Consider the following 27,346-nt stretch of genomic DNA (forward strand, 5'->3'; position numbering starts at 1 on the left):
CCTATATACAAGAATATAACTATTCTGATTCTGCCCCTATATACAAGAATATAACTACTATAATACTGCCCCCTATATACAAGAATATATCTACTATAATACTGCCCCCTATATACAAGAATATAACTACAATAATACTGCCCCCTATATACAAGAATATAACTATTCTGATTCTGGCCCCTATATACAAGAATATAACTACTATAATACTGCCCCTATATACAAGAATATAACTACTATAATACTGCCCCCTATATACAAGAATATAACTACTATAATACTGCCCCCTATGTACAAGAATATAACTACTCTAATACTGCTCCTATATACAAGAATATAACTACTATAATACTGGTCCTATGTATAAGAATATAACTACTATAATACTGCTCCCTATATACAAGAATATAACTACTATAATACTGCTCCTATATACAAGAATATAACTACTATAATACTGCTCCTATATACAAAAATATAACTACTATAATACTGCTCCTATATACAGGAATATAACTACTATAATACTGCCCCTATATACAGGAATATAACTACTATAATACTGCCCCTATATACAAGTATATAACGACTATAATACTGCTCCTATATACAAGAATATAACTACTATAATACTGCCCTCTATGTACAAGACTATAACTACTATAATACTGCCCCCTATGTACAAGAATATAACTACTATAATACTGCTCCCTATATACAAGAATATAACTACTATAATACTGCTCCTATATACAAGAATATAACTACTATAATACTGCTCCTATATACAAGAATATAACTACTATAATACTACCCCCTATATACAAGAATATAACTACTATAATACTGCTCCTATATACAAGAATATAACTACTATAATACTGCCCCCTATATACAAGAATATAACTACTATAATACTGCCCCTATATACAAGAATATAACTACTATAATACTGCCCCCTATATACAAGAATATAACTACTATAATACTGCCCCCTATATACAAGAATATAACTACTATAATACTGCCCCTATATACAAGACTATAACTACTATAATACTGCCCCCTATATACAAGAATATAACTACTATAATACTGCCCCTATATACAAGAATATAACTACTATAATACTTCCCCTATATACAAGAATATAACTACTATAATACTGCCCCCTATATACAAGAATATAACTACTATAATACTGCCCCTATATACAAGAATATAACTACTATAATACTGCTCCTATATACAAGAATATAACTACTATAATACTGCCCCCTATATACAAGAATATAACTACTATAATACTGCCCCTATATACAAGAATATAACTACTATAATACTGCCCCCTATATACAAGAATATAACTACTATAATACTGCCCCCTATATACAAGAATATAACTACAATAATACTGCCCCCTATATACAAGAATATAACTATTCTGATTCTGCCCCTATATACAAGAATATAACTACTATAATACTTCCCCTATATACAAGAATATAACTACTATAATACTGCCCCCTATATACAAGAATATAACTACTATAATACTGCCCCTATATACAAGAATATAACTACTATAATACTGCTCCTATATACAAGAATATAACTACTATAATACTGCCCCCTATATACAAGAATATAACTACTATAATACTGCCCCTATATACAAGAATATAACTACTATAATACTGCCCCCTATATACAAGAATATAACTACTATAATACTGCCCCCTATATACAAGAATATAACTACTATAATACTGCCCCCTATATACAAGAATATAACTACAATAATACTGCCCCCTATATACAAGAATATAACTATTCTGATTCTGCCCCTATGTACAAGAATATAACTACGATAATACTGCCCCCTATATACAAGAATATAACTACTATAATACTGCCCCCTATATACAAGAATATAACTACTATAATACTGCCCCCTATATACAAGAATATAACTATTCTGATTCTGCCACTATGATCACACTGTGGACAGTTGTATGATTTCTCCTGGTTCAGGCTACAGATGTACTGATCACGTGTTTCACTAGTTACGGGATAGAAGGATTTCATAGTTGCACCAGGGTAACCCTTTTTTACTATAAAGATATCCATACATTTCATAGCTGATCCAGCCATTCCCCGAAGATATCATGAATTTTGGCTCTATTTTATTTTAGTTGCTCTCGCTGCAGATTTATTTGGTTTGTGACTGAGGCTGAACCCGCATTGAAATGTGTATAAAGTGCGTCTGTACAATACAACCAATCTACTGCCAACATCCTCTACTCTCATGTATCCGGAGCGCCTAACTGCTGAGATGTTATACAGGATTATTCATGTATGCTGTTGTCTCTCATTTTATAGCTATCCTAGAGAAACCATTGGAGAAGAAATCTGGTAGGAATTATGGCCCTCCAGGAACCAAGAAGCTCATCTACTTCATTGATGATATGAACATGCCAGAGGTGGACACGTATGGGACTGTGCAGCCGCACACGCTGATCCGGCAACACATGGACTACGGCCACTGGTAAAGAGGGATAAATGAGACCGGCAGTAACCGCAGCGTTGTCATGTATTATCACTACGGTTAACGGGTCATTTCTATAGAATAATTTTGAAGGAGTTTTTTTTCCTAATATAGTTGAACTTTTCACCGTTTTTAAGATACTAATAATATCTATAAACCTAATCCAGCTCATAGCTGATGGGTTGTTACAGTGTATTAGTTTAGGCAATCCACAGCAGTATTACATATCACTATCTTAGTTCGTACTGTAAATTGAGACGTCTGACCTATAGTGATACATTGTTACAAGGCTTTCAGCTGTGTTAGGATTTAGTGAAATTTTATGTGCAGATATTTCTCAAACCTCCGGGAGTCCGAATACATCAGCAGACGCGCACATCTCTCCTGTGCAGAGCTTGTTACACTGTATCAGTGCAGGCAAGGCTCTATTTGTAGTCTGCATTTTAGGTTTGTGCACATATTGAGACTCTACATTCAGCACATACATTGAAAGCCCCGACGTACGCCACTGTATACCGTACTGTGACACATCATCCATCTACGCCAATGTTAAATGAATGTATATGTTTGCGTTTTTTGCAATGGTTGCGCGGTTTAATGATGTATATCTTCCTGGCAGATGCCAAAAGCACGTCATTCTGGCTGGCATCAGTCGGGTGTATGGACCTGTTCAGCGTGGGTGTTGGGAGAATCCTGGAACCCGGGCTGGATACAAATCAACATAAAGTATATTAGAAAGTTGCAGAACTTGTAGACTCTGCCATAAACAACATTGTTTTACTTTCCTCTAAGGTACGACCGGAACAAACTGACCATGAAAGAGATAATGAACGTGCAGTACGTGTCCTGCATGAACCCCACTGCCGGCAGCTTCACTATCAACCCCCGGCTGCAGGTCAGTACCAACACATGAATAATCTGAACAAGCCTCTCCAGCTACTACATTCTACCAATGCCTTCATGATGTATGTAGTACTAGAGGATACCCACTAAACCCCATCAGAAGAGGCCCATCAGGTTAGTTATAAAATATCTGATTAAATATGCCCCATCACCACCACCTCCTGTTATCACGCAAAGCTGAGTTGTCACAGACTCGACCATCTACTTTTCGAACTCCTTGTAAGCAGAAAATGCAGCGTCTCTAAAAAATCAAGGTGGTTGATTGAGGAGTCACCTCTTCTCCCAGCCTATTTAACACTTTGGGGGCATTTAGTGGTGCCCATTGGTAAAGCTTCTATAAGAAAATTCACCTTCCCTTTAAGTGATTGGGTCTGGACGTGTACAAAGTAATATTACATCATCACATCTATAGACGGGACCCGTAGTAGATAATGTAGATGGTGCCGCACCCAATTACCACTAAAAAGAGCGAGAAAAGTTGCACAACTCCAGTCTCATGGAAGTTCGGTCTGCACGAGATGGCTGGAAACCGTAGCAATAGAGATGGAGGAGTCCTCTGATCTCACACCCTCATATTACAGTCATTGATTCCCTGCCAGGTATATAGTTTGCAACACATTCAATTGTAAATCAAGATTTTACTTGTGGCGTTCAAAGTCATGTGAGCCCTGAAGAGTCGGACTCTGGCAGTGTAGCCTAATAATGTATCATGCGTAGGACGAATGTGCCCTGGACGAGTCCTCCGCTGCTGTGCCTTTATGACTGGTGCCTTTCATATATTTACAATAAAATTCAGGAACCGTACATGATGGGGAGTGTAGTGTTTTGTGTGGCTTTTTGAGATTGTATCACACATTATAGGCTTAGATACACTGTACAGTTGAGTGTCACTCCTGATCGGCTTAGATACATCAGCTCAGCAGCACACTGTGGAAATAAAAATTATGCGTGGCTTAAAAGTCATATTTATATTAAATGTCTTGTCTCTCTGCAGAGACATTTCAGCGTGTTTGCTCTGTCCTTCCCTGGCACGGATGCCCTCTCTACCATCTATAGCACCATCTTAACCCAACATCTGAAGGTGGGCAACTTCCCTGCTGCTCTACAGAAGACCACGCAGCAGCTCATCAACCTGGCCTTGTCCCTTCACCAGAAAGTGACCTCAACCTTCCTGCCCACAGCCATCAAGTTCCACTATATCTTCAACCTGCGGGACCTGTCTAACATTTTCCAGGTGAGTCCTCTGTAATAGTTGTACCTGCAACAGACCCACAGCCGGCTCATTTCCAACAAGGCCATTCCTATGTAGGCAGAGTTACAGGACAACCACCAAAGACCACACTGTAATGGAGATGGCCATAGACATTAGAGGGAACTAGATTTGGATGGTACGGCAGGAGTTTTTCGGAGTATGCCTAGAGCAAGGAATACAAGTGACGATGGCGTGCTTCTTTTATAATGTCCAATCAGCCGCCTATGTCATCAAATACATATATACGGCAGCTCAGCATACATTATCACACAGGTGAGTGCTCTGGAACTGTAATACTTCTCTAAGCTGAAGGTTGTATCCAATTCTATCCTGTCTAGACAATCCACATCAGCAGCACAAATCTCCTGTCTAAGTTTTCTACAATGTATCAGTGCAGGCAAAATGGATCTGTCTGGAGTTTATCTCACAGGATTATTTAGACTGGATACACTGTAAACTCTCAGCAGGGACAAATTAGGTGTGTATGGGTGATCATCCTCTCGATGTAAACAAGAATATTCCCATTCACTGACAGTAAACAAAGTAGATTAGAGAGTTGTACAACTTTTATTTCTACAAATATTTAGCGCTATATAAAGCCTGTGACTATAAGCTGAGCTGTAATACACGTTGACACATGGTTGTCCTCTCGTTAGGATCCTGTTAGTTATTCATCACACGGCCTTTGCCGAGCTCTTTCTGGGACATGTTATATTAACACGGTTCTTGTAAGCGCTTTGTGACTTGTCAGTTTAATGCATATTCTGATGTCGCAATGCCGGGACAGTCTTGTCTTCCTCCTCATTAGCAACACTAATTGAGCCTCTGATTTTAGCCCATGTGGTAATGAGACGATTCGCATAGGACTATTTATAACGAAGGGAACTGTCAACCTGTTTTTACAAAGAGAAACGCGTCAGGCCTTCCAGTCACCGCTGAGCACTAACAGGTAGTATCAATCCGGCAAGAGGCCTTCACGAGACAACTGAACGCAGGTGGGGGAGCAGGCAGCAGTCTGCTGGTAATCCCCTCAATAAACAACGGTTCATATCCCTCTAAATCAACAGCAAAACATTCTGTAGATGCGCAATATTGCTTTCTGCTCTGTGAAAAATACCTTCTAACATGGAGTTATTCTAAGGAGAGGCATCACCTGCTCAGGTTTCCTTTACATTAGGTCCTGTGCCAAAGTGCCAAATTGAGAATCTGAAAGTCATTCCCCTGGGAAAGGGAATATGTGACTAGCCCATTGATGGACTTTTCAGAAGTCAGCTGTTCCCTCTACATTAAGAGGGGAACTGTAAAGCCACAGATCTGCTGGCTATTATTGTGAACCATCATCAAGAATGTTGACAGACAACCAATAACAACTTAGTTGAACAGTTAGTATTCCTACATTCGATTTCCAGAAGTGCAAATTGCCAGGGAAATCTCTTTGCACACCTTGACAAGCAGGGAATGCTGGGAGATTTTAGATCGGAAGCCTGCAGAATAGTGAGTGCAGCTCTGGAGTATAATACAGGATGTAACTCAGGATCAGTAATGTATGTACACAGTGACTCCACCAGCAGAATAGTGAGTGCAGCTCTGGAGTATAATACAGGATGTAACTCAGGATCAGTACAGGATAAGTAATGTAATGTTAGTACATAGTGACTCCACCAGCAGAATAGTGAGTGCAGCTCTGGAGTATAATACAGGATGTAACTCCGGATCAGTACAGGATAAGTAATGTAATGTATGTACACAGTGACTCCACCAGCAGAATAGTGAGTGTAGCTCTGGAGTATAATACAGGATGTAACTCAGGATCAGTACAGGATAAGCAATGTAATGTGTGTACACAGTGACTCCACCAGCAGAATAGTGAGTGCAGCTCTGGAGTATAATACAGGATGTAACTTAGCATCAGTACAGGATAAGTAATGTAATGTATGTACACAGTGACTCCACCAGCAGAATAGTGAGTGCAGCTCTGTAGTATAATACAGGATGTAACTGAGGATCAGTACAGGATAAGTAATGTATGTACACAGTGACTCCACCAGGAGAATAGAGAGTGCAGCTCTGGAGTATAATACAGGATGTAACTCAGGATCAGTACAGGATAAGTAATGTAAGTACATAGTGACGCTAACAGCAGAATAGTGAGTGCAGTTCTGGAGTATAATACAAGATATAACTCAGGATCAGTACAGGATAAGTAATGTAATGTATGTACACAGTGACTCCACCAGCAGAATAGTGAGTGCAGCTGTGGAGTATAATACAGGATGTAACTCCGGATCAGTATAGGATAAGTAATGTAATGTATGGACACAGTGACTCCACTAGCAGAATAGTGAGTGCAGCTCTGGAGTATAATACAGGATGTAACTCAGGATCAGTACAAGATAAGTAATGTATGTACACAGTGACTCCACCAGCAGAATAGTGAGTGCAGCTCTGGAGTATAATACAGGATGTAACTCAGGATCAGTACAGGATAAGTAATGTATGTACACAGTGACTCCACTAGCAGAATAGTGAGTGCAGCTCTGGAGTATAATACAGGATGTAACTCCGGATCAGTATAGGATAAGTAATGTAATGTATGGACACAGTGACTCCACCAGCAGAATAGTGAGCGCAGCTCTGGAGTATAATACAGACTGTAACCGTATAGGATAAGTAATATATGCACACTCTGATACGAATCATAAGATAGGGTTCAGAGTTGAACTCCATGTAAAACAAGATGGACCCTCCCCCAAAAAAACCTGCGTCTGGGTCACTGTATGATATGGCCACCCCAAAACCAGCAGAGCTGAACCTTAAGCGTACACTGTTCTGTAGACGCCTCGCTGTGATAATTAGCATATTATCCAACGCCTCCGCCTGTTTGTCCTGGTTTCCTGAGCTGATTATTACACTTCGCAGCAAGCTGTCGCTCAGGATTACTTTGTAATAATAACTTATCTAATGATCTCCTGTCAGCGAGGTCCTGGGCACCTCTTGACGTCGCGCTCCTCTTTAATCAATTTAGGCTTTTCAAGTTCCAGCACAAGCGATGTTCCCAAACAGCGGATGACAGGACTAACCGACTCGGTGACACGATGACAGTTTATTATAGAAAATATTACAGACTTGTTAGCTTGTCTAGGAATCTTTCACATTGACCTCCTCATGACACAATCTGTTGGGAAAAACGTGAAAATTAGGAAATAAACTGGAAATGTCATGTTTTGACTAGAGAATAAATAAAAAGCATAAGAACGGGGTAAAGAAGACATTTCCCAGAAGCACTTTGTGGTTTGAAGGCAAGTTCCTCTCTGGGCATCCGTGTACCTATACACGTGTTGGGTCGTATGGAGTTATTTTTTGAGGGTCTTCCCCATTGAATTCAATAGGGAGGTAATACCCGCAACAAACAGCAGTCGTTGCTTTTATTGCAGCGGAATCACAGCGATTCCGCCGCAAAAACACAACTCAGAAAAAACAAAGACAAACTTCTACTTACCCAGAAGTCTGTGTTCTTCCTCCAAGCCGGCCTCCTGGGGTGATGTTTCATCCCATGTGACCTCTGCTGCAGCCAATCACAGGCTGCAGCGGTCTCTTGGAATGAAACGTCATCCCAGGAGGCCGGCCCGCTAGCAGGCTGGCTAAATGCTCAGTGGACATTCCGGGTGGAAAACTGCACCACAGTTTGGTGCGATTTTTCGCCCGAAATTTCCTGCGGATACCAGATGCCGCAGCCAGGTATTGGTCCGCAGGCCGGTGATTGGGGATCACTGGACTACTCTATGGTTTCTGCCAAAAAACTGAAACTTTACGGAATGGAAACAAACTAATACCAACTGCAACGTAAGCATTATAGTAGAAATCAATGGTAATGTAAACGAAAGCTATGGTTTCCGTTTGGCTTTCCGTTTTTCAGATGGAAAGGTCTGACGGAAGCCTGACGCTGATGTGAACAGGCCCATATGGCATTTTTCAGATGGAGATGACACAGAATTGCTGTCTGTACAGTAGTTACCGCCACTTGATGTAAATAAAAACATATGAATTTTTTGACTTTTCAGATTAAACTTCATTGTGATATTTATTTTAGGGCATCTTGTTCTCCACCCCGGACTGTCTGAAAGCTCCTCAGGACTTGGTGAAGCTGTACCTCCACGAGTCCAACCGTGTTTATCGAGACAAAATGGTGGAAGAGAAGGACTTTGACCTGTTTGATAAGATACAGACTGACATGGTGAAGAAGTTCTATGATGTAAGTAGAGTTGTTCCATGACCTGGTTTCTCCCCACTGCCCCATCAAACAATTCCAGTGTTATAAAAGGGATCTGGGTACCATTTTGTGACCCTTATGGGCATTATGTCTTAGTTAGGTGTTAATATATTCCAGCACCTTTCCTTACCATGTTTAATTTATCCAAACCAAAATATCCCATTTAACCCCTTCCCAACATCTGCCGTATATATACGGCGCAGGTCAGGTGGGGGAATATGGAGCGGGCTCACGGGCTGAGTCTACTCTGTAGAACGAGCGTATCAGCTGTATCTTACAGCCGACACTTCAGTGTAATGAGCGGGATCCTGCTAGTTTAACTCCTTAGATGCCGAGGTCAATAGCGACCATAGAACCTAAGTGGTTGGAAACTGGGACGGCGGCAACGCGATGGCACGGCGCCGATGGTTGGCAGGGCAAACCATTGGTAACACATTACGCCGTAATGGATTAAAATCCTGCAGTGCCCGCAAGGTGCCCCTGCTCAAGAAGGCACATGTACAGGCCCATCTGAAGCTTGCAAATGAACATCTGGATGATTCTGAGAGTGATTGGGAGAAGGTGCTGTGGTCAGATGAGACTAAAATTGAGCTCTTTGGCATTAACTCAACTCGCCGTGTTTGGAGGAAGAGAAATGCTGCCTATGACCCAAAGAACACCGTCCCCACTGTCAAGCATGGAGGTGGAAACATTATGTTTTGGGGGTGTTTCTCTGCTAAGGGCACAGGACTACTTCACCGCATCAATGGGAGAATGGATGGAGCCATGTACTGTCAAATCCTGAGTGACAACCTCCTTCCCTCCACCAGGACATTAAAAATGGCTCGTAGCTGGGTCTTCCAGCACGACAATGACCCGAAACATACAGCCAAGGCAACAAAGGAGTGGCTCAAAAATAAGCACATTAAGGTCATGGAGTGGCCTAGCCAGTCTCCAGACCTTAATCCCATCGAAAACTTATGGAGGGACCTGAAGATCCGAGTTGCCAAGCGACAGCCTCGAAATCTTAATGATTTACAGATGATCTGCAAAGAGGAGTGGGCCAAAATTCCATCTAACATGTGTGCAAACCTCATCATCAACTACAAAAAACGTCTGACTGCTGTGCTTGCCAACAAGGGTTTTGCCACCAAGTATTAAGTCTTGTTTGCCAAAGGGATCAAATACTTATTTCTCTGTGCACAATGCAAATAAATATATATAATTTTGACTGTGATTTTCTGTTTTTTTTTTGTTTTTTTTTTATATAATCTATCTCTCACTGGTAAAAGTAACCTAGCCTAAAAATTCTAGACTGTTCATGTCTTTTGACAGTGGGCAAACTTACAAAATCAGCAAGGGATCAAATACTTATTTCCTTCACTGTATGTGATTTACTCATGTGTTCAACTAATGGTTTCTTTCTCTAAAAGGACATAGATGAAACGCTGGAAGAAGCAAAGTCTATGAACATGTTTTGCCATTTCGCCAGCGGTGTTGGAGAGCCTAAATACATGCCGGTCCAGTCTTGGCAGTCGCTGAACAAAATACTTGTGGACGCTCTGGACAACCACAACGAGGTCAATGCGGCAATGAATCTGGTGCTGTTTGAGGACGCCATGTGTCACATGTAAGAATTAAGCACAACATACTAAGAGTTTCATAAATTCATCAATAGCGGCTGTGCCTACTGTAAAGAAAATATTTTTTTTTACCATCGTATCCTCGGTTACAGCCTGCGTCATACTTGTTCAGTGTCTGCACAAAGCTTGCTCACGGGTGATTTGCATTTTGGGAAATTACTTTAGACCATCCACTGCACAGTCATCTGATGTAGAAAGAAATAACTGCCCAACAAGGTTGTTGACGGTTTCCAATAGCAAACCAACAGAATTGTGAGTGCAGCTCTGAAGTACAATACAGGCTTCGCATCTCGACATGAGAAATGTCATGTATTCACAAAGTGACTCCATGTTCTAGGTAGATTAATCTGTTATCGCTTAAATGCTATTCAGAGGTGGACGAATACTTTGAATTGCATCAGGTCTCAAAGCCTAGTCCCATCCAGAGCAACATTCTGAAAACTAACAGTTCAGAGAAGTTCTAGATTTGTGTTTCCTGTGAGGATGCAGGACCTTGCATGTCCTTTCCACCCTGTCCTAGTTCTGAGTCTGTTCAGATCATGCTCTGATGTGGTGGATTGTGGGAGATGTAGTCTTTACAGTAGTCAGTATAGTCTGCTATGGAAAAAAAACTCCACTAAGATCAATACTTATGACTTGGCCAGTGGCAACCAGCAGAATTGTGAATGCAGCTCCGAATGTGACTAGAGTATAAGACCTGGTGTAGAGCAGCAAAGTTGTAGTTAGTCTTATTTTCAGTTTTAAACCTGATTTAAGAGAACCTGCACATTAATGAATGTTTTAGTTTTGGTTGGTCTCCCCTGTCAGTGTAATAGAGACGCTCTGCGCTCTCACATGCCCCCTCTCCTCTGAACTGTCTCACCGCCGCTGGAGCAAAGTGTAGAGTCATCAGATCTGGAGGTGAGACAGAGAAATGATGGTCAGTAATTCCCTGGAGGAGCTTGTACCCTGCCAGTGAAGCCTCTGGTTGTGAGACACCTTAATACCTCTCTAGCGGCTTCGCTCTATCTCTCTTGTGATTGTGAATTTTTGGCGTCGGAAGATACAGAATTCTGAGAGAAGGTTCAGGAGACGACCTTCCAGATAACTCTATTTCCACAGTAACGAGAAGTCTTTGTGGTGGTCTCCTATTAAAAGTAACCTTCAGCCAATTCTTATTTGTTTGTGGGAAAGCTGAGTGACGATAGTGACGATAGGCAATAGTGCTTGACAGAGCAGAGCGACTAAAGGGCTTATAGTTTTGAGGGCTTTTAAGACTGAAAGCTCCAGGTGGTGTCCAGTGCAATGAGGGGCCACAAATACAGTACAGGGGGTTTATTATGAGAGATGCCAAGCTGTCCGTGGCTCTGCTGTTGTGGGACTATAAGTCCCAGCATGCCATGCTATTTAGCAGCCACAGGTTGCTTTTGGCGATCGTACATCTTATTAATTGCTGCACGTTAAGCACCGCTCGTCACACCGCCTGTGAATGTGTTCTTCTTGTTCGGCGACTTGTGTTCAGTGAAGAGTTCTGTTAGTTTCTTTTGTTCTTTGTCAATATAGTTGCAGAATCAACCGCATTTTGGAGTCCCCGAGGGGAAACGCTCTGCTGGTCGGAGTTGGAGGGAGCGGAAAGCAAAGTCTGACCAGACTGGCGGCTTATATCAGCTCCTTGGAAGTCTTCCAGATCACTCTCAGGAAAGGCTACGGCATCCCAGATCTCAAGGTAAAGTGGTGTGTACCAACGTCTGAGAAAACAAGAAGTGGATAAAAGTAACGTCAGCCGAAAATGGAGAATATCGGGCTCAACATGTGCTCCCTTATTAATCTATATTACTAATTTCCCTTTACACATACTGCTCCGGTTTATACAGGTATTTTTTTATGCCAGTATAATCAATGGCGTATTCAGTGTTCTCGTAAAACGGTCTTAATGTAAAGAAATGTTCTTCACCTTTCTAATATACTTTGTGTTTTAAATGCCTAACCCTTTTCAAGATTTCTGCTTGCTGTCGGAGAGCGCAACAATTCTTGTCCCGCTACAGTAATAATACTTCCCACAGCTGAGATTTCGCTAAAATGTATCCAGTTTAGTACGTGGAGACTTACTTAAACAGTCTGGCCTCTGGGCACCGATACATTGTAACAAACTATCAGGGCAGGGGAAATATCTGTGCTGCTGTGTTTAGCCAACAAGGAATTGTCTACAATGATACATAGTAACAAACCCTAATTGTGTTGGTTGACCACATAAGCTCTTGTCAGCACACCGTGATACACCAGAATGGCAGCTACAAATGCCCCCCCCCCCCCCCCCGCTCCCCCTGGTCACTGTTAACCTTTTCCGTTTTTGCTACAATGAATGATTCCCTCTAATCACCGTCTGTGGTTTAATATAAGATCCTCTCCTCTTCTGGTGCAATAATTAGAGTCTGAGTAGGAGAGAATATTCTGCATGGATTCACCCTTACAAGAGAGTTCTCACATACATCCTGTACTCTATATTACTATTCAGCTGCCTTCCCACACAACTACACTGGGTGCTATTACTGGAGTCAAGAGGGAGACAGCGAGCCAGATGTGTGTGGGAGATTAGGCTTTGCCCCTCATATGACGGACTACACAGAAGATGCCGCTCCTATAACCCATTTTATAAGTGTCCTACCAGATCACTCCATCTTTACACAGATAGCAGAATTCTGCTTTACTATCATCAAGTTAATACTTTTCTGGGTTCTCCAGTCACATCCAGAGCTGCATTCCCACTTCTACTGGCTTCGTATTAGCCTTAAGCTGCAGGTCCTCACATCTCTCGGCTGGAACAGGGTCTCTACATATCCGGCTTTGCTGTAATATTTTGTTGGGGATGCTGCGTACAGTATTCTGGTGCACAAATGATTATATTCCCCACAATGCAATTTGTTATGGAGGCCACAATAAGATGTTGGTGGTATTTTCTGTCCGCACAGTGCTGACGTATCTAAGTGGAAGCCATGTAAGTTGTAATTGCAGCTCTGGATGTGACCGGAGTATGAAGCCAGAAGTGTTTTTGCATATTGGCTGCTGCAGAGGTCCTATGTCACTGCCCAACAGATCCCACTGACTTACAATGGTGTCCATCACTTGTAATGCATGCAGCGCTGTTTTTCCTGTCACATTTGATGGAGTTTGTGACGGAGGCTCAGGACAGGGCTTAGCTGCAGTCACACCTGAATGTTCAGATGTGGTGCGGAGTAAGGATTTAAATGACTGCCTGGCTGGTAGTGGCAACTTTACTCATCACCACTGCCTCCATCACCCGCACTGATTACTATAATACTAATATTCTCTTCTGTGTCGCCTTGTACCCTCAGGTTGACCTGGCAAACCAATACATTAAAGCAGGAGTGAAGAATGTGGGGACAGTTTTCCTCATGACTGACGCTCAAGTGGCCGATGAGAAGTTCCTTGTGCTAGTCAATGACTTGCTGGCATCTGGTAAGCACGTCCTGTCTTCCATATGGCAAAACGCTAGTAGCCAGTGACCAGCAGGGCTAGAAGAATCTGGTAACCACTTGTCCCCTCCTCATGATGGAAAATCATCTGTATGTTTATGGGGGAGCTGATGGCTGAATCACTCCCTGGTCCGTTATCGCACGTCTATGACCAGCATACAGGAGATTTCCTACCATTGGATTTTATGGCATATGAAGTGCTGGGACCTTTACAGATTCTAAGAACAGTGGTGCCAGGTCCTTCATTCCCGCAGAAGTGGCTCCGCATACAGAAACGACCAAGTGCACTAACTAGGCTTTTTCTGTATCTCCTATTCGCTGTAATGTGCGGCCACCTCTCTGCAGGGGACTGGGCAACTCCATTCTTGGGATATGTGGGGTTTCAGGTATCACATCCCCACCCTTGCAACATGTTAAGGAGTATTCACTTTTCTTGCAAGGTGAGATCCCGGAGCTATTTCCAGATGATGAGGTGGAAAATATTATTGCAAGCGTCCGGAATGAAGTGAAGAGTCAGGGACTGCTGGATACAAGAGAAAACTGCTGGAAATTCTTCATCGACCGAGTCCGGAGACAGCTAAAAGTGAGTCTGCACCTGAGAAGACGTCTTATTCCCTGAGGAGGGGGTGAAGACAAGTGGGAGGTCACAGTCTAAAAGCAACACAGAAGGCGTAACCGTGTCTCCCAGCAGCACAGAGTATTTCAGGAGAGGAGGGTGCTGATCTTGTAGGAGGTGACAGGCTGAGAGTCACATAGTAGAAGGAGCAGGTTCTCCAGCAGCACAGAGAAAAGGAAGGGGGTGGGGTGTTTGACATGTGAAATGTACAAGCCACATATATACACATTACCATACAGGGCCTGCTTATGCTACATAAGTGAAGCTCCTTGGGTCCCATGCAGCATTGACTAAGCAGTCACTTGGGGCCCATTCACATGAACAACGTCTGTGCTGCGCATGGAAATCACACGCAGCGCACTGACTCCTTCATTTCAATTGGGCTGTTCACACATGCGTGAGTTTTCACACTTCTGCATGTCCTATATTGCTGCGTTTTCACTCACCTACGCACCCATTGAAGTCAATCGGTGTGTGAAAACCACATACCGCACTCTGATGCACATCCATGTGCGGTGCGTGATTTGCGCATCAAATAGATTGCAAAAAAAAATAAAACAAATGTGCTTTGCGAGTGCGTGAATGACGCATGCTACTCGCAAACTACACTGATGCATAACGCTACACACACTGACCAGATTCACGCGCCTGACTCTGTTACGTTCGTGTGAATGTAGCCTAAGTAGTGAGCCCTCCGTTTAATGCTCGTTTGCCCATCGTCACACCAGCAACCCCTGTACTGCCCCGATTATGACCCTGTATCCAACCGGCTTCACAATTCAGACATGTAATCAGGAAATCTTTCAGAAACTCTGCACGAGTCACGTACGGTTGAGTCAGATTCTTCCCTATATAGAGAGGATCTGAGCAGATGTAGTCGCCCGTTCCTCAGACCGAGAAGCCGCATTACTAGAACGTCAAACGGCCTTGCTTTTCTTTGCACTCTCTATTTATAATTGAGCTGGGAGGGGGTGACAGATGGCGGCTGCAACGTGCAAATGCCTGATACAAAAAAAAAAAGAAGAGAAACTCGTTTAAATGTGATTACCCCAATCAATACATTTTCAGAAGACGCATCTCAAACATGATTACACAACAACAATCCCTTAGAAAAGACTGAAACAATGATTAGCCTATTCAGACGCCACAAACAGCCATTATTTCTGCAGAAGGAATTCCGACGCTTCCGATTTCAGAAATGTTTGTGTTCGAAGAATGTCCCTAAACATTACAAATCTGAAAAAACCAACAAGCTGCTTATAGCGGGGAATCCCGAGTCACAACACATTAAATGCTGAGCGCCCAGATAATAAAGATAAACTTTTCAACCAGTTATTCAGATGTAGACCCCACAGATGCAGCTGTTCTTATTGATGACATTCACGTTTATTCACGCCTATTTATGTTCCTTTTTATTTTTATTACTTTGCCCATGCCTATTCCATTTAGTTTATAGCTCTGCAATTTAGAGCACCAAGTTTATGAAAAGAATGTGAGAACTACAGTGGAGACTGACACACACACACAAGTGGATCAGTAGAAGGGAGACAGTGGGGTGGGCAGGAACATAACTTTATTGCAGTGCAGACTTATCTACTATTCGAGGTGTCTGGTGACAAATCATATGGACATTTGAATCGCAGTTAGTACCTGTTACCCAAATAGAAGGCCAAGTAAACTCCGGAATGAATATCATACATTTGGTTGGTGCCTAAGGGGTTTACTATTTCTTACCAGATCTTTTTTTTACCGTTCACGGTTCACTGTTGTCCTACTGATAACTATATGTACAAGAATATAACTACTATAATACTGCTCCTATATACAAGAATATAACTACTATAATATTGCCCCTATATACAAGAATATAACTACTATAATACTGCTCCTATATACAAGAATATAACTATTATAATACTGCCTGCTATATATAAGAATATAACTACTATAATACTGCCCCTATATACAAGAATATAACTACTATAATACTGCCCCCTATATACAAGAATATAACTACTATAATACTGCTCCTATATACAAGAATATAACTACTATAATACTGCCCCCTATATACAAGAATATAACTACTATAATACTGCTCCTATATACAAGAATATAACTACTATAACACTGCCCCTATATACAAGAATATAACTACTATAATACTGCTCCTATATACAAGAATATAACTACTATAATACTGCCCTTATATATAAGAATATAACTACTATAATACTGCTCCTATATACAAGAATATAACTACTATAATACTGCTCCTATATACAGGAATATAACTACTATAACACTGCTCCTATATACAAGAATATAACTACTATAATACTGCCCCCTATATACAAGAATATAACTACTATAATACTGCCCCTATATACAAGAATATAACTACTATAATACTGCTCCTATATACAAGAATATAACTACTATAATACTGCCTGCTATATATAAGAATATAACTACTATAATACTGCCCCTATATACAAGAATATAACTACTATAATACTGCCCCCTATATACAAGAATATAACTACTATAATACTGCTCCTATATACAAGAATATAACTACTATAATACTGTCCCTATATACAAGAATATAACTACTATAATACTGCCCCCTATATACAAGAATATAACTACTATAATACTGCTCCTATATACAAAAATATAACTACTATAATACTGCTCCTATATACAAGAATATAACTACTATAATACTGCCCCCTATATACAAGAATATAACTACTATAATACTGCTCCTATATACAAGAATATAACTACTATAATACTGCCCCCTATATACAAGAATATAACTACTATAATACTGCTCCTATATACAAGAATATAACTACTATAACACTGCCCCTATATACAAGAATATAACTACTATAATACTGCTCCTATATACAAGAATATAACTACTATAATACTGCCCTTATATATAAGAATATAACTACTATAATACTGCTCCTATATACAAGAATATAACTACTATAATACTGCTCCTATATACAGGAATATAACTACTATAACACTGCTCCTATATACAAGAATATAACTACTATAATACTGCCCCCTATATACAAGAATATAACTACTATAATACTGCCCCTATATACAAGAATATAACTACTATAATACTGCTCCTATATACAAGAATATAACTACTATAATACTGCCCTTATATATAAGAATATAACTACTATAATACTGCTCCTATATACAAGAATATAACTACTATAATACTGCTCCTATATACAGGAATATAACTACTATAACACTGCTCCTATATACAAGAATATAACTACTATAATACTGCCCCCTATATACAAGAATATAACTACTATAATACTGCCCCCTATATACAAGAATATAACTACTATAATACTGCCCCCTATATACAAGAATATAACTACTATAATACTGCCCCTATATACAAGAATATAACTACTATAATACTGCTCCTATATACAAGAATATAACTACTATAATACTGCCCCCTATATACAAGAATATACCTACTATAATACTACTCCTATATACAATATAACTACTATAATACTGCCCCCTATATACAAGAATATAACTACTATAATACTTCTCCTATATACAAGAATATAACTACTATAATACTGTCCCTATATACAAGAATATAACTACTATAATACTGCCCCCTATATACAAGAATATAACTAATATAATACTGCTCCTATATACAAGAATATAACTACTATAATACTGCCCCCTATATACAAGACTATAACTAATATAATACTGTTCCTATATACAAGAATATAACTACTATAATACTGCCCCTATATACAAGAATATAACTACTATAATACTGCCCCTATATACAAGAATATAACTACTATAATACTGCCCCTATATACAAGAATATAACTACTATAATACTGCCCCTATATACAAGAATATAACTACTATAATACTGCCCCTATATACAAGAAATTAACTACTATAATACTGCCCCTATATACAAGAATATAACTACTACAATACAAGAATATAACTACTATAATACTGCTCCCTATATACAAGAATATAACTACTATAATACTTCTCCCTATATACAAGAATATAACTACTATAATATTGCTCCCTATATACAAGAATATAACTACTATAATACTGCTCCCTATATACAAGAATATAACTACTATAATACTGCCCCCTATGGTAGAGAATATAACTATTCTAATACTGCTCCTATATACAAGAATATAACTACTATAATACTGCCTCCTATATACAAGAATATAACTACTATAATACTGCCCCTATATACAAGAATATAACTACTATAATACTGCCCCTATATACAAGAATATAACTACTATAATACTGCCCCTATATACAAGAATACAACTACTATAATACTGCCCCTATATACAAGAATATAACTACTATAATACTGCCCCTATATACAAGAATATAACTACTATAATACTGCCCCCTATATACAAGAATATAACTACTATAATACTGCCCCTATATACAAGAATATAACTTATAATACTGCCCCCTATATACAAGAATATAACTACTATAATACTGTACCCTATATACAAGAATATAACTACTATAATACTGCTTCCTATATACAAGAATATAACTGCTATAATACTGCTCCTATATACAAGAATATAACTACTATAACACTGCTCCCTATATACAAGAATATAACTACTATAATACTGCTCCTATATACAAGAATATAACTACTATAATACTGCCCCCTATATACAAGAATATAACAACTATAATACTGCTCCTAATACAAGAATATAACTACTATAACACTGCTCCCTATATACAAGAATATAACTACTATAACACTGCTCCTATATACAAGAATATAACTACTATAATACTGCCCCATATATACAAGAATATAACTACTATAATACTGCTCCTATATACAAGAATATAACTACTATAATACTGCCCCCTATATACAAGAATATAACTACTATAATACTGCTCCTATATACAAGAATATAACTACTATAACACTGCTCCCTATATACAAGAATATAACTACTATAATACTGCTCCTATATACAGGAATATAACTACTATAACACTGCTCCTATATACAAGAATATAACTACTATAGTACTGCCCCTATATACAAGAATATAACTACTATAATACTGCCCCCTATATACAAGAATATAACTAATATAATACTTCTCCTATATACAAGAATATAACTACTATAATACTGCCCCTATATACAAGAATATAACTACTATAATACTGCCCCCTATATACAAGAATATAACTACTATAATACTGCTCCTATATACACGAATATAACTACTATAATACTGCTCCTATATACAAGAATATAACTACTATAATACTGCCTCCTATATACAAGAATATAACTACTAGAATACTGCTCCTATATACACGAATATAACTACTAGAATACTGCTCCTATATACAAGAATATAACTACTATAATACTGCTCCTATATACAAGAATATAACTACTATAATTCTGCCCCTATATACAAGAATATAACTACTATAATACTGCTCCCTATATACAAGAATATAACTACTATAATACTGCCTCCTATATACAAGAATATAACTACTATAATACTGCCTCTATATACAAGAATATAACTACTATAATACTGTTCCCTATATACAAGAATATAACTACTATAATACTGCTCCCTATATACAAGAATATAACTACTATAATACTGCTCCCTATATACAAGAATATAACTACTATAATACTGCTCCTATATACAAGAATATAACTACTATAATCCTGCCCCCTATATACAAGAATATAACCACTATAATACTGCCCCCTATATACAAGAATATATCTACTATAATACTGCCCCTATATACAAGAATATAACTATTATAATACTGCTCCTATATACAAGAATATAACTACTATAATACTGCCCCCTATATACAAGAATATAACTACTATAATACTGCTCCTATATACAAGAATATAACTACTATAATACTGCTCCTATATACAAGAATATAACTACTATAATACTGCCCCCTATATACAAGAATATAACCACTATAATACTGCTCCTATATACAAGAATATAACTACTATAATACTTCTCCTATATACAAGAATATAACTACTATAATATTCCCCTATATACAAGAATATAACCACTATAATACTGCCCCTATATACAAGAATATAACTACTATAATACTGCCCCCTATATACAAGAATATAACTACTATAATACTGCTCCTATATACAAGAATATAACTACTATAATGCTGCTCCTATATACAAGAATATAACTACTATAATACTGCCCCCTATATACAAGAATATAACCACTATAATACTGCCCCCTATATACAAGAATATAACTATTTTAATACTGCCTCCTATATACAAGAATATAACTACTATAATACTGCCCCTATATACAAGAATATAACTACTATAATACTGCCCCTATATACAAGAATATAACTACTATAATACTGCTGCTATATACAAGAATATAACTACTATAATACTGCCCCCTATATACAAGAATATATCTACTATAATACTGCCCCCTATATACAAGAATATAACTACTATAATACTGCTCCCTATATACAAGAATATAACTACTATAATACTGCTCCTATATACAAGAATATAACTACTATAATACTGCTCCCTATATACAAGAATATAACTACTATTATACTGCTCCCTATATACAAGAATATAACTACTATAATACTGCTCCTATATACAAGAATATAACTACTATAATACTGCTCCCTATATACAAGAATATAACTACTATAATACTGCTCCCTATATACAAGAATATAACTACTATAATGCTGCCCCCTATATACAAGAATATAACTACTATAATACTGCCTCCTATATATAAGAATATAACTACTATAATACTGCTCCTATATACAAGAATATAACTACTATAATACTGCCCCCTATATACAAGAATATAACTACTATAATACTGCTCCTATATACAAGAATATAACTACTATAATGCTGCCCCCTATATACAAGAATATAACTACTATAATACTGCCTCCTATATATAAGAATATAACTACTATAATACTGCTGCTATATACAAGAATATAACTACTATAATACTGCCCCCCTATATACAAGAATATAACTACTACAATACTTCTCCTATATACAAGAATATAACTACTATAATACTGCCCCTATATACAAGAATATAACTACTATAATACTGCCCCTATATACAAGAATATAACTACTATAATACTGCTCCTATATACAAGAATATAACTACTATAATACTGCTCCCTATATACAAGAATATATCTACTATAATACTGCCCCCTATGGTAGAGAATATGGACTTAAAATAGAAAACTAGCTCATCTTATTTATATATTATTTTGCTGTTTTTCCTTGCTACTCCTTAGGTTGCTCTTTGTTTCTCCCCCGTTGGTAACAAGCTACGGGTTCGTAGCAGAAAATTTCCTGCAGTGGTTAACTGTACTGCGATTGATTGGTTCCATGAGTGGCCACAGGAGGCGCTAGAGTCTGTCAGCCTGCGTTTCCTCCAAGAAACAGAGAACATTGAGGTAAGATCCTGGTGCCATCAGTAGCTTTTTGTGGTTTGTTCTGTAGCTGGATATTATCTGACTTAATTTCTTTCTTTCACCTCAGCCATCTGTTAAAGAATCCATAAGTAAATTCATGGCCGCTGTGCACACTAGTGTGAATGACATGTCGAAATCTTACCTGAGCAACGAACGCCGCTACAATTACACCACCCCAAAGTCTTTCCTGGAGCAGATCAAGCTGTACCAAAACCTGCTGTGTAAGAAGCGCAAGGAACTCTCTGCCAAGATGGAGCGTCTGGAGAATGGCTTGGAAAAATTAAACAGCACCTCTGCTCAGGTATGGACCCAACATGTAGTCAGACCACGTGCTGAATATTGACTCAATATTTCAGGGTGTGGCCAGCTCGCTGTCACTCAATAGCGTCAATCATGAAAACGTGTTGCACCATCTTAATTAAAAAATATTTAAAAAAATAAAAAAAGCTTCACCTGTTAATACCCTCCGGAAAAGTTTAATAAAGTTAATTTTAAAAAAAATGTGAAAAAAAATTAAAAACTCAGCTTTTCCCCTTACAAAATGCTTTACTATTAAAAAAACAAAATAAAGTTAAAAAGTTACACATATTTGGTATCGCCGCGTCCGTAACGACCCCGACTATAAATCTATTACATTATTTAACCCGCACGGTGAACGCCATAAAAAAATAAATAAAAAACTATGGAAAAATTGCTGTTTTCTGTGAATACTGACTTTAAAAAAATGTAATAAAAAGTGATCAAAAAGTCGCATCTACTCCATAATGGTACCAATAAAAACGACAAGTCGTCCTGCAAAAAAAAAGCCCTCATATGACCGCATCGGCGAAAAAATAAAAACGTTACGGCTCTTCAAATATGGAGACACAAAAACAAATAATTTTGAAAAAAAAGCGTTTTTACTGTGTAAAAGTAGTAAAACATACAAAAACTATACAAATTTGGTATCGTTGCAATCGTAACAACCCGCTGAATAAAGTTATTGTGTTATTTATACCACACGGTAAATGGCGTAGATTTAGGACGCAAAAAAGAGTGGCAAAATTTCTGATTTTTTTCTATTCCCCCCCCAAAAAAAAGTTAATAAAAGTTAATCAATAAATAATATGTACCTAAAAATGGTGCTATTAAAAAATACAACTTGTCCCACAAAAAACAAGATCTTATACAGCTATGTCGACGCAAAAATAAGAAGGTTATAGCTCTTGGAATGCGACGATTGAAAAACGTAAAAAATAGCCTGGTCATTAAGGTCCAAATTAGGCCGGTCATTAAGGGGTTAACCACTCCACCCTGTACACAGATGGAAGATCCCTTTAACTGTATTCATTATAAAAATATAGTCATAAAAGCCAACTGGAAGTAAATGAATTTTAAAAGTGTCTGAAATACAAGCAATATGTTCTGTTCCAGAACCTAAAAGATCCCCCGAGACGCTCAGCAGCCAACATCTCCTCATAGTAATTGTTCTAACAATGCTGTACGGCCATAAGGTTAATCCCATATGACTTTCTACCCTGTAAGATCTCCGACTCCTATGATTCCAGAGCGCCTCACCGCTGCAGCTGGGCATGACGCATCTCGCGCCTTATTTCTTTTGTACAAACATTTCAATTTCCATGTGGTCTCCACAGATTAAAGGAAATGTAGAGGAACGTTTCCATAGTAATTGCTAAAATCTCAAGAAATTCTGCTTACAACCTCGTTTTACCTTATGAATTTAACATAAAGGAAGATTATGTCGTCTTACCAATAACCATTAAGACAATCGTGTACATACAGTATACCTATCTCTGGGGGTGATGGGAGTAGGAAATATCTTTACAGCAGCACTGAGTATTTCAGGTGGCAGTGACTTCACTGTCAGTTCTCATAGGGCTATCATGCTAAAACTCTGAGATGACGTGTGGGTGTATGGGAAGTCTCATTTGGGGAGGGGGCTGCATCTGGAATTGTTTGGGTTGACTGGGGTACTCACTCTGGCCAGCTGTATTTATGACATGATTACTTATCAAGTGACAACAATTTTGCTTGTGACAGGTGGATGACCTAAAATCCAAACTAGCAGCGCAAGAGGTGGAGCTAAAACAGAAGAACGAGGATGCCGATAAACTCATCCAGGTGGTCGGGGTGGAGACGGAGAAGGTGGGAAAGGAGAAAGCAGTGGCTGACGAGGAAGAAAAGAAGGTGGCCGTTATAGCAGAGGAGGTCGGGAAGAAGCAGAGGGACTGCGAGACGGACTTGGCCAAAGCAGAACCGGCTTTAGTGGCCGCACAAGAAGCCCTGAATACACTCAACAGGGTACAGCTATTGGCTTCACGTATATGGGGGCGCTGAGTCTGTGCCCATTCTGGCCCTCAGATTATGGCTTCTATCTTGTTCTCATGTTTGTAGTCATTTACCAACTCATTAGGTCCTTAAAGGAGTCATTTACTACCGTTCAGCATGTTCTGTTTGTATAACAAAAAGTTTTTCATTTTTTGTATATACTTTGTGTTTCGATACCTCACCATTTTCAAGATACCTGCTTGCTGTCAGCAAGTGTGAACATTCAGTGTTTACATCCAGAGGATGAAAGCTTGTCCTGATACTGACGGACGCTGCTGCAGGGCTCGTTACAAGCCAGCTCTCTGATACATTGTAACAAGCCCTGCACCTGTTGTAATAATCAGGATGGGATTTCAGCCTCCCAACTGTAAACATAATGTTTCTATTCACCAACATCAAGTGAAGATCTTGATCAAGTTTTAAGCTGAATTTACATAGAACCCTTTAGGCGGGAGCCATAGTTGTTTTCACTCTCTATGGAATGCTAGGTGTTAAGCATATGCCCATGAGATTCGATTATTAATGATGATCGTTAATGTGATTGCCAATTAAGTATTGTTTCGTTAAGCATATTTGTCATTTTCCACAAGGAGAAATCTTGCAGTGCACACTGGTCTGATCAGGAGCAAATATTCCCAAGTCCCATTGACAGTCAAACTCTTAGACATCACTGTATAAAAGGCAGCGTGTCTCATTGTATAACATACACCCCCCCTAGTGGTAGCCTCCGAAGAGAACATAGTGCTATTACTCCTAGCGCTGGATCCCACCTATCACACTGATAACATCCCACATCTCTATGACACGGGATGTCAGGTCTTCTATATACTGTAAATGCTGAAAGAACCTATCATTTGTCTTTCCAGAACAATCTGACGGAGCTGAAGTCTTTTGGCGCCCCACCTTTAGCTGTCACAAATGTCACCGCAGCGGTCATGGTCCTCACAGCCCCTGGTGGTAAAGTCCCAAAAGACAGGAGCTGGAAGGCCGCCAGAGTGGTCATGGGCAAAGTAGATGGTTTCTTAGACTCTCTAATAAACTTTAATAAGGAGAATATTCATGAAAACTGCATAAAAGGCATTCAGCCCTACCTGCAAGACCCAGAGTTCAACCCAGAATTTATCGCTTCCAAATCCCTCGCTGCCGCTGGTCTCTGCTCCTGGGTTGTCAACATTGTCAAATTCTACGAGGTTTACTGTGAGGTGGAGCCAAAACGCCAAGCCCTGAACAAAGCAAATGCTGAACTGGCGGCTGCAGAGGAGAAACTGTCCAACATCAAAGCCAAGATTTCTGTAAGACTCTCTGTATCTAGGATATATAACATCTACTTTTATATTCTTGTATATAGGGGGCAGTATTATAGTAGTTATAGTCCTGTATATAGGGGCAGTATTATAGTAGTTATATTCTTGCATATAGGGGGGCAGTATTATAGTAGTTATATTCTTGTATATAGGGGCAGTATTATAGTAGTTATATTATTGTATATAGGGGTCAGTATTATAGTAGTTATATTCTTGTACATAGGGGCAGTATTATAGTAGTTATATTCTTGTATATAGGAGCAGTATTATAGTAGTTATATTCTTGTATATAGGGGGCAGTATTATAGTAGTTATATTCTTGTATATAGGGGGCAGTATTATAGTAGTTATATTCTTGTATATAGGGGGCAGTATTATAGTAGTTATATACTTGTATATAGATGGCAGTATTATAGTAGTCATATTCCTGTATATAGGAGCAGTATTATAGTAGTTATATTCTTGTATATAGGGCAGTATTATAGTAGTTATATTCTTGTATATAGGGGCAGTATTATAGTAGTTATATTCTTGTATATAGGGGCAGTATTATAGTAGTTATATTGTTGTATATAGGGGCAGTATTATAGTAGTTATATTCTTGTATATAGGGGCAGTATTATAGTAGTTATATTGTTGTATATAGGAGCAGTATTATAGTAGTTATATTCTTGTATATAGGGGGCAGTATTATAGTAGTTATATTGTTGTATATAGGAGCAGTATTATAGTAGTTATATTCTTGTATAAAGGGGCAGTATTATAGTAGTTATATTGTTGTATATAGGAGCAGTATTATAGTAGTTATATTCTTGTATATAGGGGCAGTATTATAGTAGTTATATTGTTGTATATAGGAGCAGTATTATAGTAGTTATATTCTTGTATATAGGGGCAGTATTATAGTAATTATATTGTTGTATATAGGAGCAGTATTATAGTAGTTATATTCTTGTATATAGGGGCAGTATTATAGTAGTTATATTCTTGTATATAGGAGCAGTATTATAGTAGTTATATTCTTGTATATAGGGGCAGTATTATAGTAGTTATATACTTGTATATAGGGGCAGTATTATAGTAGTTATATTCTTGTATATAGGGGGCAGTATTATAGTAGTTATATTCCTGTATATAGGGGGCAGTATTATAGTAGTTATATTCTTGTATATAGGAGCAGTATTATAGTAGTTATATTCTTGTATATAGGGGGCAGTATTATAGTAGTTATATTCTTGTATATAGGAGCAGTATTATAGTAGTTATAGTCTTGTATATAGGGGCAGTATTATAGTAGTTATAGTCTTGTATATAGGAGCAGTATTATAGTAGTTATATTCTTGTATATAGGAGCAGTATTATAGTAGTTAT

General features: G+C 38.4%; 1 protein-coding gene and 1 long non-coding RNA gene across 3 annotated transcripts in view; one reads left to right on the forward strand and one right to left on the reverse strand.

Moving 5' to 3' along the window:
• Positions 1–27,346, forward strand: part of DNAH9 (dynein axonemal heavy chain 9) — a 207,294-nt gene that overhangs the window by 122,251 nt on the left and 57,697 nt on the right. For both annotated transcript variants that reach the window (XM_075846330.1, XM_075846331.1), the window contains exons 40-51: positions 2,383–2,548; positions 3,341–3,443; positions 4,446–4,685; positions 8,794–8,955; positions 10,386–10,582; positions 12,138–12,300; positions 13,928–14,051; positions 14,509–14,651; positions 22,164–22,325; positions 22,411–22,644; positions 24,384–24,644; positions 25,538–25,963. In XM_075846330.1, the coding sequence (XP_075702445.1) occupies positions 2,383–2,548; positions 3,341–3,443; positions 4,446–4,685; positions 8,794–8,955; positions 10,386–10,582; positions 12,138–12,300; positions 13,928–14,051; positions 14,509–14,651; positions 22,164–22,325; positions 22,411–22,644; positions 24,384–24,644; positions 25,538–25,963 (2,381 nt within the window). The remainder of the gene's footprint in view (positions 1–2,382; positions 2,549–3,340; positions 3,444–4,445; positions 4,686–8,793; positions 8,956–10,385; positions 10,583–12,137; positions 12,301–13,927; positions 14,052–14,508; positions 14,652–22,163; positions 22,326–22,410; positions 22,645–24,383; positions 24,645–25,537; positions 25,964–27,346) is intronic.
• The window catches only part of LOC142666333 (uncharacterized), a 173,976-nt gene that overhangs the window by 5,206 nt on the left and 141,424 nt on the right, over positions 1–27,346 (reverse strand). The gene's annotated exons all lie outside the window — the stretch shown is intronic.

The sequence above is a fragment of the Rhinoderma darwinii genome, chromosome 13, assembly GCF_050947455.1.
Source record: "Rhinoderma darwinii isolate aRhiDar2 chromosome 13, aRhiDar2.hap1, whole genome shotgun sequence".
Classification (NCBI taxonomy): domain Eukaryota; kingdom Metazoa; phylum Chordata; class Amphibia; order Anura; family Rhinodermatidae; genus Rhinoderma; species Rhinoderma darwinii.